The 18,658-nt window shown below is 50.2% G+C and overlaps 7 protein-coding genes across 7 annotated transcripts, besides 1 other annotated feature; 2 read left to right on the forward strand and 5 right to left on the reverse strand.

The window, feature by feature from the left end:
* Positions 1 to 18,658: part of a sequence feature (contig 1.15 1752..178329(-1)) that runs on past both edges of the window.
* ANIA_00995 (protein stu1) lies at positions 82 to 4,229 on the forward strand (the record flags this gene model as incomplete). Its single annotated transcript, XM_653507.1, has 4 exons — positions 82 to 726; positions 777 to 916; positions 967 to 2,238; positions 2,312 to 4,229. The coding sequence occupies 4 exons, from the start codon at positions 82 to 84 to the stop codon at positions 4,227 to 4,229; spliced, it is 3,975 nt and encodes a 1,324-aa protein (XP_658599.1).
* Positions 4,977 to 7,040, reverse strand: ANIA_10141 (uncharacterized protein; the record flags this gene model as incomplete). The annotated part of the gene is made up of 2 exons (XM_653506.2): positions 4,977 to 6,359; positions 6,546 to 7,040. The coding sequence occupies 2 exons, from the start codon at positions 7,038 to 7,040 to the stop codon at positions 4,977 to 4,979; spliced, it is 1,878 nt and encodes a 625-aa protein (XP_658598.2).
* Positions 7,643 to 8,578, reverse strand: ANIA_10138 (dual specificity protein phosphatase family protein; the record flags this gene model as incomplete). The annotated part of the gene is made up of 1 exon (XM_050613264.1): positions 7,643 to 8,578. The coding sequence occupies one exon, from the start codon at positions 8,576 to 8,578 to the stop codon at positions 7,643 to 7,645; it is 936 nt and encodes a 311-aa protein (XP_050469093.1).
* Positions 8,822 to 10,820, reverse strand: ANIA_00993 (allantoate permease family MFS transporter; the record flags this gene model as incomplete). The annotated part of the gene is made up of 7 exons (XM_653505.2): positions 8,822 to 9,594; positions 9,650 to 9,904; positions 9,958 to 10,017; positions 10,072 to 10,217; positions 10,273 to 10,464; positions 10,520 to 10,564; positions 10,625 to 10,820. The coding sequence occupies 7 exons, from the start codon at positions 10,818 to 10,820 to the stop codon at positions 8,998 to 9,000; spliced, it is 1,491 nt and encodes a 496-aa protein (XP_658597.1). The 3' UTR covers positions 8,822 to 8,997.
* On the reverse strand, positions 11,401 to 12,539 carry ANIA_00992 (NmrA-like family protein). The gene is made up of 2 exons (XM_653504.2): positions 12,114 to 12,539; positions 11,401 to 12,038 (listed from the first exon to the last, which is right to left on the reverse strand). The coding sequence occupies exons 1-2, from the start codon at positions 12,509 to 12,511 to the stop codon at positions 11,570 to 11,572; spliced, it is 867 nt and encodes a 288-aa protein (XP_658596.1). The 5' UTR covers positions 12,512 to 12,539; the 3' UTR covers positions 11,401 to 11,569.
* ANIA_00991 (aminotransferase, class III) lies at positions 13,547 to 15,108 on the forward strand (the record flags this gene model as incomplete). The annotated part of the gene is made up of 4 exons (XM_050613265.1): positions 13,547 to 13,847; positions 13,910 to 14,256; positions 14,331 to 14,783; positions 14,860 to 15,108. The coding sequence occupies exons 1-4, from the start codon at positions 13,550 to 13,552 to the stop codon at positions 15,106 to 15,108; spliced, it is 1,347 nt and encodes a 448-aa protein (XP_050469094.1). The 5' UTR covers positions 13,547 to 13,549.
* On the reverse strand, positions 15,217 to 18,424 carry ysh1 (cleavage polyadenylation factor subunit YSH1; the record flags this gene model as incomplete). The annotated part of the gene is made up of 5 exons (XM_653502.2): positions 15,217 to 15,894; positions 15,970 to 16,624; positions 16,680 to 17,823; positions 18,125 to 18,222; positions 18,275 to 18,424. The coding sequence occupies 5 exons, from the start codon at positions 18,422 to 18,424 to the stop codon at positions 15,287 to 15,289; spliced, it is 2,655 nt and encodes an 884-aa protein (XP_658594.1). The 3' UTR covers positions 15,217 to 15,286.

The following is an 18,658-nucleotide window of genomic DNA, read 5'->3' on the forward strand; positions in this document are numbered from 1 at the left end:
CCCCATTTCCCCTTCTCGGTTTTCCTCCAACTACCCGCTTCCCCAAGCACGTTCATATCAGGTTTTAAATCGTATTTGACCATGTCCCTCTTCACTGATACTGATTTAGCAGCTTATGCCTCATTATTTATCCTAATCTACACACTATCAGACGCCGGGGTCTTCCTCTTCAACGTTTTCTTCCTCGTCGCACGCTCGAGCGTGTACTTCCCCTTCGCCTTTCACTTCTCCAAGCTCGCGCTACCCCTCTTCAAGCTTCTCGTAGCCAGGATGGATTACAAGGCGAGGGACATACTTTCGGTGCTGAAGAACGTCAACCTTTCGGTTGATGCCAAGGTGACCCATCTCCTTGGCTTGAAGTCCGACATCAAGCAAAAGAATGTTCCGGAGAAGGCTGTGCCTGTGATCTTTGAGTGCTTGCGACATGCAATAGCCTCACCCTTCCACGCCCTTTACTCGGCCGGGTTTTCGACGCTCGGCCATTTCTTGAAACGGCTGTATATTCAAGAACACCACCAACTGGTCGCCGCCATGTCCGACCGGATACTCCCCACTCTCGTTGATCGTATGGGTGACAACAAGGACCGTATCAGACAGCAGACTACCCATGCCCTGGCCGACTTGTGGGAGGGTGCGGGCCCCCAAATTGAGAATCTTGTACTCAGCGTTGGCTTCCAGGGAAAGAACCCTTTTCAGAAACAGACTTGTCTCAATTTGCTATCCATTGTGTGTTGCCTTTGTTCCACCTTTTGACCATAACTGACTGTCCGCCATAGGCGTTTACACGTTCAGAAATTACTGCCGCTTATGCAGAAGCTACCGCCAAAGAGTATCTACCACAGATTATCAGTTTTGTCGAAGATGCCGATCCGACTGTCCGCCAAGGGGCGAGAGCACTACTCGTACAGATGTTCATGTAAGTCTTTAGTATCGCGTTGTTTGTTCACCTACGCTAATCAACAATAGCGGCGAACGTGACTCTAGCAAACACGAATTGAAGAGAGCACTTGAACAATACAAGGTTAGGCCGTCGCATGCGAGGGAGATCCTTGCTGGTATCGGTCTTGACCCGGAACTTTATGACGAGAGCCACTCTTCACGCCAACATTCAATCCAGCAAAGGGCGCCCTCCCGAGCTGCCACCGCCTCTCGCGCGCCATCGCGCGCCGGCATTTCGCGTGCTCCTTCGCGGGCCGCCATTTCGCGGGCTGCTTCACGAGCCGATATTTCGCGTGCTCCGTCACGAGCTGATACGTTTGATGAGCGTTCCGGATCGACCACTACTCATGTAGATTCTAGCTCTGCTGCCGACGATGGCGCTCCTGTGCTGCATCACCCCAAGCCGGTCCGAACATCTCCCGTCACTGGCGGCATGATTGCTGCATCGGATAATCGAATTGCCGTTACAGATTCTATTCCCGCCAACGATTTTGATTCCCCGAAGCAGAAGAACACCTTGAGAACCAACGCAAGCAAAGCATCTGGAATGGTGAACGCTCCGGCTGGCCACGCAGCTGCTCCTTCAGCCCTTGGACATGCCGTTGAGAAAGCTAAACGCGCTGTTGAGCCTCTTGATATTGAGCCTTATGATCTCAGCTCTTCTCAGGAACTTGATCGGCTACAGGCTACCATGGCTCCTTGGTTTGAGGGCAGAGAGACTGAAATGAACTTCCAGAGGCGTGAAGAGTACACCATCTTGATCCGCCGAATCACCCATGGAAATGCGCCACAGAGATGGCCTACGGCATACTTGGGTTTCGTCAAGATGACGCTCCCTTTTGTCTTTATTACGGCCAATTCCGTTCGGACTTCTCTGCAAACCGCTGGGCTTCGGGCAGTTCAGTCCCTCGCCCGGGTCAACAAAGAACGACTCGACAGCTCTATTCACATCGTCTTGCAGAACGTCTTGAAACTCTGCGCAAACGCGAAGGGCATTACTTCCCAAAACAGCAACTTGACCATCGTCGCTATACTCGAGAATGTGACCTGCAATCAACGCGTATTAAACCAGATTACGGGCGCCGCAAAGGATAAGAATCAGAACATGCGGATCTTCTCCGCGGGTTGGCTTGAAATCATCATTGATGGCCAAAATCGCCACAAGACTCACGCCGAAGGCGTGAACAGCATCGCCGCGTGCATCCAGGAGGGCGTTGAGGATGCGAAAGAAGACATTCGGAGGGCTTACCGTCATACCTTCTTCCGGTTTTCCAGCGTCTGGCCGGCGCGAGCTAAAAAGTGAGTCGTTCGCTCAAACGTTGATATCTTTTCCCCTCTTTTTTCATACTGAAATTGGGCTAATAAACGATAGGATCTTGGACGCAGTTTCGCCAAAAACACAGAAATTAATTGAAAAGGACATGCTAAAGATGTCGGAGGATCCGTTTGTTTCGAACTCGGGTTCCTCGGCGACGGGGCTATTTAGCAGCACGCCAGCTCGTGCGGCCGCGAAGGGGGTGACTACTGAAAAAGGGAAGGCTAGTATTGCTGTTCCTAAAGCCATGTCGAGTCCCAAATTGGCATCACGCTCTACTCAACCTGTCACGACGAAGACCAATACTCTACAGAAGAAGCCTACATCAACCTTGTCATCTGCACCCATGCGACCAGGAGCGGCGAAACCGCGTCCAGCGACCGCGGCCGGATTTCAACTGAAGAAAAAGGAGAACGAGAGTCCACGAAAAAAGCAGACCCCAAGCCGGGTTCCTGAACCAGGTTTGGATACCCCAATCACTCGTCGTCGCCAGAACAGCGACCCCACTCAAAATGAGAGCCCGACGAAGAGTGGCTGGGTAGCGCATGCCGCAGATGACCATCACATCGGCCCATTGACTATTCCGAAAAGACGCTCAACCAGAGACACCGAAACACCTCGAGCAAAAGCCAGCAAGCAAGCAGATATCGAAGTAGAGATGGACGACAAGAATTACGATGGGAGGGCCGATGAGATAGTCCAAGAGAAGGTGAATGAGACGGTCTATGAGACCGTCGATGAGATGGTTGATGAAAGGGCCAACGAGAGGGTCGATGAATATTTCGATGAACATGTCGATGAACGGATCGATGAGATGGTCCGTGAAAAGGTCGATGAAAAGGTCGATGAAGAGGTCGATGAAAAGGTCGATGAAAAGGTCGATGAGAAGGTCGATGAGAAGGTCGATGAGAAGGCCGATGAGAAGGTCGATGAGAAAGTCGACGAGAAGGTTAATGAGAAGGTTGATAGTGCGGCCGATGACAATCTTCAGGAGGAAGTCGCCGAAAAACGGAGTATGTCTTTGTCCGACGAGATAATTGCGTCGGCCCAACGGCCCAGTGATGAGGTTAAGGAGCGTTCTTCGGAGGCGGAGAGGGCATCTATGGGAAAGGGAGGCAGCCCGCGACCTGAGCGCGAGTATGTCGATTCAACGATTGTATCGGAGTCTCCCCTTCCAAAGCGCGCTGTGTCCCTCTGGTCGCAGAATTCGATTAACGCACATGGGATCCTCTTGAAAGGAATTGAGCGAATTCAGACGAGAACTATGGCGACAGATGGATACCGAAAGCTCCAGGGGCTGATTCAGCATCATCCCGATCTGTTCGCTGATGAGGAGCAATTTGCTGTGTTGTTGATTGGTTTGCTTGACGAGTTGGCGGAACAGACTCCACCGAGCAAGAGTGTGTTATCTTTGGGTACGGTGTCGGATCACAAGACGCAGGTTTTGTTCACTGTGAAGTACATGTTTGAGAACTTCAAGAAGTTTTTTGCGCCTCACTACCCTGGCACAGTTGTGGCATTGTTGGAGGCAGAGAAGTCAGCGGAGATGGGCGGTCACTTAATCAAGGCCATTGAAAACTTTATTGATGACATTGTCAATGCTTCCAGGGCACACTATGAGATCATTGGCGCCGTCGTTACCCATCTTGGTCCTGCTGTTCAGAATGAGGCTGGCCCCACTGAGCACAGGATGCTTCGAAAGGGCTTGGATGTTATCACACACGGCCTTACCAGCATGAAGGAACGGGAATGGGAACTTCCGCCTGATCAGTTAGAGCGCCTCGGAGAATTTGTGAGACAGGTGATGACGCTTCCATCGGTGGCCCTGAAGCGGAGGATCTTCGCCCTTTGCATTGCTCTGCGCGAGCTAGTGGACAACGAAGAGCGATTCTGGGAACTTGTTGGATCGAAGACAAAGGGTGTCGACGGCCTCCTATTCTACTACCGGACGAGGCAGGAGGCCCAGGCTGCATAGGCAGCTCAGTGAATGGATGATTTTGCCTGGACTTCTGCACATCTTCCATTTTTGGTTGTGCGAGATGTCTGTCTGGAAAGGAGTTTTCTTGGACACGGTGTGTTTTTGGAGGTTGGCAGCCGCATTTTGAATGGAGTTTTTGTTTTGGACATGGTTTGTTTTCAAGATTTCCTTTAGATGTTGCTTCATTGCCTTCGTATCTGCCGTTGGTTCCTTTTATTGATCCTTGTCGATTGGATTGCTTGTTATAAGTTGTATACCCTACTGTGCATAGCATGAATCAGTATAGCATAGCCTAACGGTCAATAAAAAGTTAAGACTTCATCCGTGCGTGTTGACATCTAGATCTACTTGATGAATTGACTAGAGCCCCAGATTGGATCGAAATTGGGAAGGCGGACGGTGAAACGTCATGGCAAGCGATGGCCTCATGTCCAAAAGACTGGCAGACAAGTGGGATGCTTGCCGTCGGGGCGGCATACTACAGCTAGACCGTTTTCCCGCACCGTAGAGGCAAGTATATCCAAGGGCTTTTCTAATCAAGAATAACATTCGTGCCACACGCCTACGACGGCACCATCTGCCTGGGCCTATTTATTTACTGCACATATTCCCGGAAACTATGGAACTAAATAGATGAGGAACACAAATTGGGAAGCTTCAAGCTTTACGCAGGTTCCTCGACTTTGGTAAAACAATGATTGTAAAATGTCCTAGTTTTGTCTAGTTTCCCAAGCAAGAATACGATCAGTCCGACGGGAGAAGGATCATCTCGTCCCAATGCATGAATTCATCCCCCCTTTCGTCCTCGTCCACAAGCCGGCCGCGATACCCAGCGCGAGTGCTCGAGAAGGACGTATTTATAGCAACCGTCTGTGGTGTTGGGAGGTCTGAGAATTGAGATAGACGCGTGTCTGGGCTTGACGACGATTCAGCCGTCGAGAGTGGTTCTTCCTGAAGCCATTCCGAGGGGTCGGATATTGTGTCTGCGGTAGAGGCTTGCGGCGCTTGTATTTCTATTAATTTCTGCTGCTGTATATTCTGTACCTGTCTGGTCCCTGCGCTCCGTCCATTTGTCGAGGGTTGAAAGTACGGGATTTTGCGAGCTTTTACTCGGTGGGAGTACAATTCACCATCAGTACTTTGGAGAGGAAGTGGCAGTAGGAAGGCCTTTTTGTTCTTCGGCAGACAGTTTGGTGTTGAACTTGGTCGCGGTGAGTGGTTGTTCTGCCGCTGCGGCTGTTGCTGTTGCCTGTGTTTTAGGGCTAATCTCTCAGACGAATGACGGTCAAGCGGGGAAGACGACCGAGCATGCGGAATCTCAGACGGGACAGGTCGTGATTCATGAAGCCCAAATGCAGAAATCTGTCTTCTATTACGTGTACAGCGACCTTTTTCTTGGTCAATGGATCCTTTAAAGTGAGCGAGGTATTTCCCGGGCCTTGATCGTTTGCCATTAGGTTGAACGTTTTCCAGTAAGCTGCCGGCCGAAGAGTTTCCGAGCCAATCTGTGAAGGTGGTTTTCGAGGTAGCAGATGTCTCTGACTGGGATTCAGGCACGGTGATAAGACGGTGAGCGTGTGCTTCTTTGATCGTGCCGAAGACAGGCTTAGGGCCAGAAGCGCCATCAAAGCCAACTCTCCCTAAGGGCGGTGCTTCCCCATCAGAAGTGTGAATAGAAGCACTGCCATTTCCCCAGATTCCCACGAACTTGCTTTCTATACCTCGTTTATGTAGAAAGATCTTCGCGACCGTGAGTTCAGATGATTTGCAAGCGAAGAAGTCCCTATCTGGTTCAATGAAGTCTCTTAGTGCGCGGAACGTTTGACGAGAAGTTTTCCGGAAGACAAGCTGATAAGATTGTTTCTGGGTTTTGAAACTATTGTCTACCTTCGAAAGTTCTCTCAATTGCTTTGCTCGCATCGCATCCAGCTGCATATCTTCCTGCTCGATTTGATTTCGGCGAAGTTCCAAAATGTCTGCGATGTCATCGCGCTCCTCGACCGTTAGGTCAAGCATCCGACACACGGCGGGGTAGCTGTGGTGTTCTAAAAGATTTTGAAAAATCTCGGCTCGCATTCGTGGTGAGAGGTCAGCCCAGGTCGGGTTTTGTGGCCCTGGCGAGATAGACTGACAATAGTGGAACAATAGTGTTAGCAAAGAGACAAGTTCAGAATACCACTGCATAGAAACTGCGCCGCTTATCGTGGGACTGCTGTGAGGCCTGAGACACGACTTTCGACACAGTGAAGTCTCAAAAGTTCTGCCAAATTCCCCAAGCTTGAGGCCAGTGAGGGCAACGAGAGTCTGACTTACCCGACACTCCCCAGTCACCGTCCCTTCCAAGTCAGTATCTTCCATGTCCATATCGACATCAGCATCCTTTCCAGCAGCAGCCATCCGAGCCATATTGCTCACCCAGATAGGGTTGAGCTCTCCATTGCTCGCCACGTAATTGTCAAGCTGGTCCAGCGGTATTTCCGTCACATGAGCAGTCGGCGATGGTTCCCTTTTGCCATTAGGATTTACTGATGCACATAAGTCATCAAAACTCCTCCTACTGTTTCTTCGACTGGCTTTGTTCAGTCTGTCTTCGTCGTTGTCCCTCTGATGTATATCCTGACCGTATCTTGCTCCCCTCGGCCTCTCTAACGTCGGGAATGCGGCAGGGGGTAAGTTCGGATTATAGTCAGTGTACGCTGGCCTCTTTTTGTCGTCTCCGCGCAAAGATCGTTGCGACATGGGGCCATAAAAATGGTCTGGGTTGAAGTGCTGCGGAAGGCGGATATTCTTTCGAAGGTTCATGTGCATTGTGCTGAGGCTCGCTCGGTTGCGCTTCCTGCTTGCTTGCAGGAGGCTAAAGGAAAATTAGGTAAGATAATGAAAGGAGAAAAAAAGAATTTAGGGACGACGATGGCAAATGAATGTGTTTGTGATGTTGATGATCGTGATGATGATGAATGGGCGTGTGGGTTGTGAGGTAGAGATAGGTATCTGGAAGTGTTGATGTCCTGATTGAGGGTTAAGTGAACGATTTGGGCTAAAGGCTGCAAGCAAAAAGGAATGGCGTACAGAACAGGAGTTCTTGTCCACTGACAAAGAGCAATCATAATAGTAGGAACTTAACCGTAGTGTTATACAGTATGTATCGAATTTAAAAATGACTATCTGGACGACGGCCTGGCTGCTTGTCTTGGTACTACTAGAACACCACTGACACTCTCAATGCTACTGCCACTTACTCAGATCTTGATAGAGAAGTTTAGCTAACAATTCCGGTTACCTATCCGAGAAACTTATTCATCATCTGGTGGTAGTAAAACTTAATAAATACAAAGAACTGAAAGGTCGTAGAATATCGCCCAGGGTTGACAGCACCTCCCAAGCGAGAAGATACTTAGCTTACAATGCTATTATGCCCAGCGATCCTGAAACGGCGCCGTAGGCTTCCTCTCCAGGTCCATGCTGTCATCCTCCATCGTATCGTCCTCCTCGTGGTCTGCGAAGCTTCGCTTCTTAGAGAGTGTCATAGCCGGCGTGGTCAAAAGAAAATTCGCCCCAGCAGCCTTGTTCGCCTTTTCGACGTCCCGCTTCGCCTTTAAAAGCCCCTCGAATGCCAGCAACATCGGCCTTAAGCCATCCTCCATATCAATACAGAACCGTTGAGAGTGAATGAAGTTCATCGCCTGGATCAGCGACATATTAAGCATCACCATGCAGTAGGCCACCACGACCAGCGCGGATAGACCGTTTCCAGTTTCGCAGAAAACAAGGACCTTTTTGGGAGTTGGCGCTCCAGCTGCAAAGCCCGCCGAAGGATAGATATGGTCGTTGATACGCCGTATTGTCTCCGGTAATCTGGCGATAAGATCTTGGCCGTCCACGATGTCAAAGGAGTCCGCTTCAATCCCCACTTCGGCAGCGGCTTTCTGTCCGGAGAAAAGTCGCGACTGCGCCAGCCGTTGGTCGCGGACTCCCAAGAGCAAAGTAATTCCCTCGTCTCGCAGCCACTGCTTGTTTGACAGAGCGTTCCACGGTCCGAGGTAAAGGAATGGTAACATACGTTGTGCGGTCCGGCGCATGTTGTACGTCCACTCGACCTCTGAACGCGGCAACGTAAAGATACTCGGATCGATGTGCTGAAAAAACCCTGGACTGACAAATTCGCCTTCTCGAAATTGATGGGAACCAGGTCCGATGGGCTCTGGAGCAGGTTGATTTAGGCCATGGTAGTGGATGTCGGGGTAGTAAGAGGCTGCTATTTTCTTGGTATATTGATGGTTCCGGATGTACTGAGATTTAGCATTCCCCGAAAGTGACGTTTCCAAGCCTGAAGCTGTAGGTTCCATCTTGCCGCTCAGATGATTTGATCTGTTCTCAGTTGGTTCATATGGTGTTTGGGGAAGACGAGTTCTGACTGTCTTCATACGACAAGGCCTCGAGGGTCAATTCCGGCCTTTCCCTTTTCTGGAATAGGTTGCCTGAAACTCGAACTGGATGCCTAAGACCACCGATCGACAACCTTAGGATTTCTTTGAGTGCAATGCTAGCGGCTAGTTTTCAATGAAATACGAGAAGCCTTGGGCTTTTAGTCATTACCTACGAGAGTTCAATTAACGGACCTAGCTAAATAAGGGTATCTACTGCAAACAGCTTTTCAGCTTTGCTGCGAAAGTCAAATCCGCAACACAAAGCCCCAATGGAATTTTGAGGGTTGTCTTCTGAACAGCCATTACAAAAGCAAAAGCAAGACTCAAGACGTTTCGATTCAAGTCTGGAAAACCCATCTAGGATCCTTGTCTCCCTGGAAGTCACCCTCACCGTCACCAATATCACCCATCAATGGCAGGAGGCCGTCGCGTTCCCTGATCTCAGCCTTCTTGGCGTTCTCCCGATTGAGGACCTGCCACAGAATATATACCACGATGATATTCGCGACGAGGTACCCCAAAGAAAATCCGTGCCCGAGGAAGTATCGGGGACTGGTTTCCGTCCGGTATAGCTGTGTTCCGATAACAGCTCCAAGATTACCGATGGAAATTTGCATGGCGTTGGCAATGGCTCGCTTTGTCTGACCAGAGACATTATTGGCGGGCCAAGACAGAACAATAGCTACGGCAGGGTAGATACCAGCGCAGCAGAAAAATGTGCCAGTATAGGAGACGCCGGGCTTTCGTCCGGCGAGCAGAATAATGTAGCCAATGCAAGCAAATGCTGAAGAGCCCATGATGTAGGGCGCACGGCGCTTGGTGCGCTCAGAAAGAATAGCCACAGTGATTGTCGTCACGAATCCCAAGGCATATGGGGGGACAGTGAGCAGTTGGGCCCTGGCCGCGCTGTATCCAAGCTCTTTGATGATGGTGGGCTTAGTGGACGTTAGCAACACAAGATAGAAATGGTCAATGACAGGAGCAACTGACCAGGAACAAAGACAGCGTATATAACGGAAGGGACATGGTATGAAATCCGAGCCCATACAGCCAAACTTTGGGGTCTTTAATAGCATCAGTAACCGCCGCCCATGAAAATCTCTCCTCGCGTGTCGCATCGTTGTCGTGCTTTAGGCGAAAAGTAATGAAGCTTCGCTCCTTTTCTGTCAAGAATTCGGCGGTAGCTGGGTAATTGTAAACCCACAGGTATGCAACGACAGACATTACTACCGTGAGCAATCCTTCCTGCACCTGGTTAGCATACCGCAATCTGTATCATATCACCATATGCTGCTTACAAGGATAAAGATCCAGCGCCAACCAGCATAACCACCGACACCATCCATATGCGCAATTCCCTACAAATCATTAATACGCTGCACTCCGCACTGTAGCTAAATGAAAGTACTAACCCAAGCAAGAATCCCGCCAAAGGCACCTGCAAGCGACGCGGCACTGAAAAATAATGCCACCCGGTAGTGCTGTTCGTTTCGCTTATACCACATGGAAAGATAGAAGACGACTCCAGGGAAGAGACCGCTTTCCGCGACACCGAGAGCTACAGTCACAGGTATGTTAGCGAGGGTCCGTCAATCGAAGGAACCTGATAGTACCTGTTCGCGAAGTAAGGTATCCGGCATAGTTTTGCACAATACCAAGAAGCGTGGCAACAACACCCCAGATCAAAGTAAGCGTTGGGAGCCAGATTCGGGGAGTTGTTTTCTTCAAGATGATGTTGCAGGGAATCTCGAATAGGACGTAACCGACGAAGTATAGAGTTAAACCAGTGAGGTACTGGTTTCCACCTGCGCGAACTGCGTCAATATTGCCCACGATAATTACAGAGGAGGTGGTTCGTACTCATGCCAACATCATCCGTCAACCCTTCCAGACGAGCGTTGCCAACTATGAACAGTATAGGTCAGCTTGGGCACGCTTCGACTTGCGGGTCACAGTCGATCATACCATTACTTCGGTCAAGAAATGACAAGAGGTACAGGATCGTCAATGGAGGAAGGAGTTTGTAATCGAGCTTTCGAAGAAGCGATTTTTCGTTGATGTCGGTAAACTCAGCCGCAACATGGTCTTCGGCCGGATAGATGTCATATTTTTCCCGTTCAGGGCTTGGAGCGGAAGCCTTGATTTCCTTCACGTCCGTCATCGTTCGCAAAGGAACGCTTGATTAGGGAGTAATGTGCGTGGAACGGCGTGGTTCTCGCGCGGCAGACTGATAAGGTGGGAAAGGAATCGGGGACTCGACCACGGTCCATGATGCATTGAGGGCCCGTTAGGATATTTTAAAGCTGCCAACGGTGTCTCCCGCACGGCGCACCGCGCATGGCGGAAAGCACATCATCATAGATGCAATTCACGCGATGATGGTGATGGCAGCTGCGAATCGCAAGGGGGCCCATGTCGTGGGGGTCTGGATTACAACAGTTCCTAGAAATGACGATCCCACATGGAAACACGACCCGGTCTATCTTCAGGAAGATACAACCAATGAATAGAGCGCTGTGATCTGAAAAGACCCTCACCGTGTGGGTGTTGTTGATGAGCAATATGGTATCCGCGATGGCGCGATTAGGTAGGACCCCAGGATTACATGGATGGTGGAATTGCCGGCCGAGAGACAAATTGGGTATAGCGTGCTTTCTACTGGGTATACAACCTCGGGCCTTGGACCTTTTGGCCCTGAATTTCCTTATTATTCGCTGCTGCGACTACTACGGGGTACTAACTTTTATACTGCCAAGTCAATTGCGTGAGAAATGCGAGTCTTATGCCAGCCGCCATATTCTTAGCCATAAGTTATTCTTAGCCTCTTTACTCAGCAAGGGCTCAGGATTGACATTTTGATATGGCGTCAAACACGACTAACAAACACAATTAATACATCATAGATATCTATCAAGCACTGAACTTGTCTTTGTTCCGCTCCACCCATTCAGAAAAGCGCATCGCTGGACGACCCAGATATCTCTCGATATTTCCTCTGATCTCTGGAGTCTCTGCACGCAACATTCCTTGGTGTTGGTTCTCAAGCGCGAAACCATCTGTCAAGAGTCTGGCCAATGGTTCAGGGGTTCCAGACTTCTCAACCATCACTTTGATGTTTTCATCCGTGCTGACCTTTGTGACTTTCACTGGTTTATTGATCGCCCGTCCGATAGTCTCAATAGCATCGGCAACAGATAGGTCTGTTTCTGGCCCACACAGAAAAACCGAAGTTTCATGTTCGCCCTTGAAAGCACCAGCGAGGATTGTCCCACATACCGCACCGATATCATCCGGAGAAATATAGTCGACCTTCAGGTCTGGGAACGCCCACTTCACTTCTCCGTCCTCGACAATCTGTTTCTGCCACCAACGCGAGTTACTTGCGAAAAAAGCAGGTCGGACTGCAACGTATCCCTGAGGCCCAAACACGGTTTCCAGTGACAACTCGACCTACGCGTGCGCGTATCCAATAAAGTCACTTTGCGGGATCGCACGAATATCGCCTTGCACAGTGAAGCTGCTCAATAGAACCACAAGTTCAATTCCTCCAGCTTTGAGCGCCTCTGCAGTGGAGAGCCAGTGGTCAGATGAGGATCCAAGTGCCGCGTAGATGAATGCATGGGTGGCACCGGTCTTAGAAACTGCAGTGCGGACGGTATCAGGTTGCGTGAGGTCGGCCTGCACTCTTTCATATCCAGCACTTTGTTCTTCCGTAGCAGTCAGACCGGGGACTGGTTTCGTGATGTCGCGCAGCGCGAGAAAGACTTTAGCGCCATGGGAGTGAGCGGTTCGCGCAGCAGCAGAGCCTACATCTCCTGTTGCCCCAAAAACGATGACCTTCCTTGGACCCATGGTGAGATTTAATGATGGTTTCAATTGAATGCTTTGAGAGTAAAACGTGCCGTGGAAGGCAAGTACAGCATCCGCTCATTCTTGCTTTTCTTTATATTTTTGATGTGATCGGCCCAATGCTGGTCGGTGTTGCCATCTTCCGGCCGCCGAGCACTAAGCCATGCTTACTGCCGTTTTTAAATGTCTTAATCTAGGAATACGAGACACATTTGTCAGCATTCTCATAAAACTCATTATCAATCATCGGTAGTCGGGGCTATTGACAGTGCGAGATTGGCGCGACATATCACAGGCGCCTTGATAGTAATGCTCTTATACCGGAAATCGGGGCCGTCTGTCGGTCTTGGTTTCTGCGTTTGTCCGATCCTGGCGGAGCATACCCCAAACTTCTATAAAGAGTAAAAGAATAAGAGCACAGACAATAGATCTCAGCCTGACAAGGCTCTGCATAATTTGATCGATCTCAAATCACGAAGGCGATTCTGCAAGGAGACACTGCTCAACGTATGACATGCAGATTTCGCTTATTCGATGGCCATGGACGTGATTATGCTGATGGGTAGTCCACGTCCTGGAACCCTTGTGTCGTTTATTCTGTTGCATTTGCCGTTGGCAGCTCATCTCAGAAATCACGATTGATGATCCGTCGCCTGGTACATTACAGCGGTCACCTTGGCCTGCTGCCTGCTTTGTGAGTCGTGTTTCATACCGAGAGTTCTGACGTACGAGAGTGGGGTAACCTTATCGGCCCGAGCTTGCGGCGGGGTCAGCCAACCAGAGTCTCGGGTTCTGTGGCCAGTCCCGAGCCCCGATATGGGGTAGTATTTGGTTGCCCAGGCTATTAAGGGACAGCTTCTCCAACTGCCAACGTAGCAAGATCTAAGCGTTCTGAATGGAATTCACTCGTAATCAAACTATAGCCACTTCTCGAATTCTCCTAGCTTGAATCCAGCAATAAAAGTCAATATGGGTAAGAACAAACAAGCCACCCATACTGCAAGCAATCCATAATAACTCTCCCGTCAAATAGTGCCTCCTATGACAAGTGCCGTCCTTCATCGAGATACCCGCTTTGTTCCCAAGAAGGCTGTTGGCGGAAAGGGCAGCTACCTTCTCCTTGAAGATGGCACCAAGTTCCTCGACTCGACGGGCGGCGCAGCCGTTTCATGTTTGGGCCATGGCCACGAGAAAATTATCCAAGCGATCACCGAGCAGTTCACAAAGGTCGAGTATTGCCATACTGCTTTTTTTGGAACAGAGGCTTCTGAAAATCTGGCCAGTTTACTTGTTGACTCGACTGGTGGAAAACTGTCCAAGTTGTTCGTTGTGAGCTCCGGTATGCCCTCCAGCCCTGTTTCCTTTCTTTCTACCTACTGGGATACTGACACTGCTATTAAGGCTCAGAAGCTGTCGAAGCAGCACTCAAGCTCGCTCGTCAATACTTCCTCGAACTGCCAACACCCCAACCTCAACGAACACGATTCATCGCCCGCAAGCCTTCCTACCACGGCACCACTTTAGGAGCCCTAGGAGTCGGCGGCCATGCCCTCCGCCGCCAACCCTTCGAGCCAATCCTATCCCAAAACGTCTCGCATGTTTCACCATGTTATGCGTACAGAGGGAAGAACGATGGCGAGTCAGACGCGGACTACGTCGCCCGACTCGCAGGCGAGCTTGACGCAGAGTTCCGACGAGTCGGTCCAGATACTGTCTGCGCATTCATCGCGGAGCCAATTGTTGGCGCGGTACGTGCAGTTCCCTTTGCATCCACAAACACCCCAAGATTTGTTGCGTACGGTCGATACTGACGCAAATTTAGGCCCTAGGCTGCGTCCCCGCCGTACCAGGCTACTTCGCCGCCATGAAGACCATCTGCGAGAAACACGGCGCCCTTTTCATACTCGATGAAATCATGTGCGGTATGGGTCGCTGCGGCACTCTGCATGCCTGGGAACAAGAAGACGTCACCCCAGATCTCCAGACAATCGGTAAAGCGCTGGGAGGAGGATACGCACCTGTCTCGGGACTCCTAATCTCGGATAAGGTCGTGCAGACTGTTGACAAAGGCACTGGGGCGTTTCGCCATGGCCAGACGTACCAGGGACATCCGATATCTTGTGCGGCTGCGTTGGCAGTGCAGACGGTTATTGTGGAAGAACAGTTGCTCGACAATGTAAAGTCTATGGGTGAGTATCTGGAAAAGAGGCTGAGAGGTACTTTAGAAGGGATGCAGTATGTTGGGGATATTAGGGGAAAGGGATTGTTTTGGGGGGTGAGTCCCACACATATACCCTGCAATTTTTCACCTAAATCATACGGTGTGGATACTAACCGGGCCGTGCTGGCAGGTCGAGTTTGTCAAGAACAAAGCTACGAAGGAGCCCTTTAGCTCAGAGACTGCACTAGCCTTCAAGATCCAGGAGACAGGTATGAAACCTGAATTCGGGATCTCGTTGTATGCTGGCACAGGCACTGTAAATGGGACGCGCGGCGACCACATTATCCTGGCGCCCGCTTATAATGTTACGAAGGAGGAGATAGATATTATCGTTGACACAACTGCGAAAGTCCTTGCTGAGGTTTTTGCGCAGCTTTAGGCTTTGTGATCTGCGCTGGATGGATTCTAATAGTAATATGATCTGGATGGGAAGTATCAGATAAAGCCTGACACCTAAGATTTCATTTCCCAGGTCCTAGGGAATTTGAGAGGAATAACCTTCACCGTAGGTTCAATAAGATACGTATATTACAAGGCACATAGCAAAGGCAATAAAACTAAGCCCTTGCCGCAACTTCCAATCCAGGTTTCGAAGCCACATCATCCGCACCAGTACCAGCAATTTCCTTCCCACCACCATTCGTAATGGTCTTCGAAGACCGGCCGACAGACCACATACTTGCAACCGTCTCAACAGCCCGCTCAATCACAACCCGGACGCGGTCCCTCAGCACTGCATTCGCACACTCGACCTCCAGATCCTCCAACCAGACCCGAGCAACATGCTTGTCAACTTTGATTTCGATACCCGGCACCGGGATACCCAGCGCATGGAGGCGGGATAGCTCTGCAGCTTCGAGTTCCGATAGTGTGTCAGGATCTTGAGGAGTTGCACCATCTGTTTTTGACTCGAGTGAACTAAGCTGCTCGGAGTCGGACTTGGAATTGCCGTTGCCGTTCGTAGTTGTGGTTGCAGATTCGGTTGAGGATGGGACGCGTGGACGCTCGATTGGGGCGATGTCAGAGCCAAATTGAGCTTCCAGCATCATGAGCAGGCGGGCGAATCGTTCTTCTGCATCTTGAGCAGCGTGCGGATTAAGGAATTTGAGGGTGTCGGTTTCATCGTGATGGTGGTGGTGGTGGTGTTTATTGTGCTTGGCGGATTCTGGTGGTAGATTTTGTTAGCAGGGAACAATCAATATGGATAAAGAAGTCAAGTATGAGTTGCGCGGGGACATACGTTTCACGGATGCTGGGCTGCTCTCCACAGTAAGTAGGACGGCCATGACTGCATCGGCAATCCCGTCATTCATCATGTTCCCTTCCCACTGAAGCTCGACCTCGCGAGTCCGGGGGTGGTATCTGATTACAACGCAGCCCATAACCAGGTATGCTTGAGGCTTCTCCATGGGTATTTCCTCATCAGCCTCCTCTTTCATGCGTTGTTTCTCTTCACTTTCGCTTTGTTGATCCTCCTTCTCTGCATCCTCGTCGGTGCCAATTTCTTCAATGGCACCGAATGTACCCTCCAGCGCCCACTTAATTAAATCCATGCTAGCTGAGCTTAGGGTGATATGCTGCTTGCAGGTAATAGTCGTGGTCGCTAGACCGGCATATTCGCGCAGATCGTCCGGTGCCATCAGCGATAGGTCGAAGCCGTTCTGGACGAGGACACCGGCCATGAGCGGCCCGTCTCCATCTTCATTATCGGTCGGCAAAGTTGTTTGCGCTAGTTTACCGACTACCTTGGCGATTTTGTCTTTGCGGAAGGGGATTCGGACTTCTTCACAGTTGGCTGGCGTGTAAACTTTGACTTTCACTGTCTTCTCTGCGTTGAGGCTGAGCAATTTGGATTTTAGGCGCATCATTTGGTGCTTCTCGCCGTGGACTAGGATCTATGGACGTTAATGGCGCAGTCGAGAAGGAACGTGTTAGTGGAAGGGGACATACCACGACAGGTGCAGATACTTCTTCGATGAAGTTTCGGTTCTCGACGCCGTCAACGTGGGCCGCAAAGGATATCTCGTCGACAGTGCATCGTCTAGGAATCATGATCTTCTGTTCCTCGTCGTTGCCGTTCATGCGCGTTCTACCCATGCCGGTGGCTGCCCGTGACATCACGGCATGGATCTGGTCTGGCTCGTTGAGCAATTGCTTAGCCATCGTGCCCTCCACGCTATATCCCGTCATGACAACGCCATTTCGTTCGTTCGGAGCCCATCGTTCCAATAGTTCTCGACTTGTACCAGTCTGCAGCATACCCGGGGACGCTAGCATGACGCATCCTCCAACGTCGTCAAATCGTTCAAGACTGCGCAGACTGCGAACATATTTAAAGTCCCAGGGCCCCGCGCTGACACTTTTGTCACCGCTCGCTTCTGCTTCGGCCATTCGCTGGCGGAAAAGCCGCTTAATGTTATCATTCATGGCTCCGATATAAGTCTGGTAGACAACCATGCACCTCCTAGCCGTGTTACCAATGTAGTATATAGGGATCTTTTGCAGCTCGGGGTGTGTCTCCCAGTATTCCTCAAGGATAAGAAGGAGTTCCTGCGCACGACCAAGCGCAAAAACCGGCATAAGAACTCGACCACCACGATTTAGAACTCCAGTTATAGACTTCATAAGGGCGGCCTCACGCTCCAGGCGAGGGGGGTTGGAGGAAATTCCAAATGTTGATTCGGTAATAAGAACATCAATCTTCACTCCCCGGGGAACCGTAGCTGGAATAAGGTGGCGGTCCTCTTCGCGGGAGTAGTCGCCGGTAAAAAGGATATTTAAACCCGCAATTGATATTAGGAACATGGCAGCTCCAAGAACGTGCCCGGCAGGATAAGGAGTGATGCGAATGCTATTTATCGTATGTGTTGTGTTGAAATCAATGGTCTCAATCAGCGGCAGCGTTGAGAGGTGATCATGTTCAGTGTATAGGGTAGTCCGTTGGTCAGAGGAGGAGGCCGTGTTGTTGACTCGCACATTATCCTGAATCAGCCACTTGTATATAGCTTTTGTAGCATGCGTCATGAAGACACGGCCCTTGAAGTTCGTTTTGCTGAGGACATAGGGAAGCGCGGATGAGTGGTCGACATGGAAACTGTGATGCGACAAAAGTCTATTAGTCTATCGGTTGAGAAGACCAGCGCATGAATCCAGAACTAATGATGATACAGAATACAGATGATGGGACACAGAATACAAGATGAACTAGTTCGTATTGCGTTTCTTGTATACATGAAAGATGCAGGGGCCGGATTGCCAAAAGAGCCACTCCACCGTTGATACTCGATGACTTCGTCGTGCCATCATCCGCGAGGTGTCGAAGAACCCTATGGCATCCTGACATCCCTACGACTAGAAGGGAGAACAACAACAAGGAGACTAGGTATTCCACATACTGGCTGATCAAGAGTATATCCACCGTGCTCAGATCGAACTCATCGAAAAACGGAAGGGCTGAGAATCCCTCTTTCGCAGGGTGCATCCCAGCATCAAGCTGTTGATGTCGCATTAGACCATATGGACGGGATTGGTTGGCAAATACACACCATAACAGTTTTCCCTTTATACTGGATGATATGGCATGATCTTCCAACTTCATTACCACCACCTAAGCAGTAAAACGCCAGTTCATCCGACGGATCGACGGGCTCGTCATCGACGGCGTTCATCGCCGCGGCTTTTCGCTTTGCCGCCATAAAGAGACGCGTTCGGTATCTAACACCAATACAAGCGACCTAGCGCTATAGGTAAAGCGAAATAAGTACCTAGATAATAGGACAATTCCTAGACAAAGCTTAAATGAAGCGACTCAGTTCGCGCTGTGTTCGCCAGCCATTGATGCGCTGCAAATGCGGAATAAATCTCATACGATAGAGTAGACGGCGAAAAAGGCGATAAGGACGGCCGTCCAAAAATAGTCGAACGAGAGT

This window comes from Aspergillus nidulans, chromosome VIII, assembly GCF_000011425.1.
Source record: "Aspergillus nidulans FGSC A4 chromosome VIII".
NCBI lineage: Eukaryota > Fungi > Ascomycota > Eurotiomycetes > Eurotiales > Aspergillaceae > Aspergillus > Aspergillus nidulans.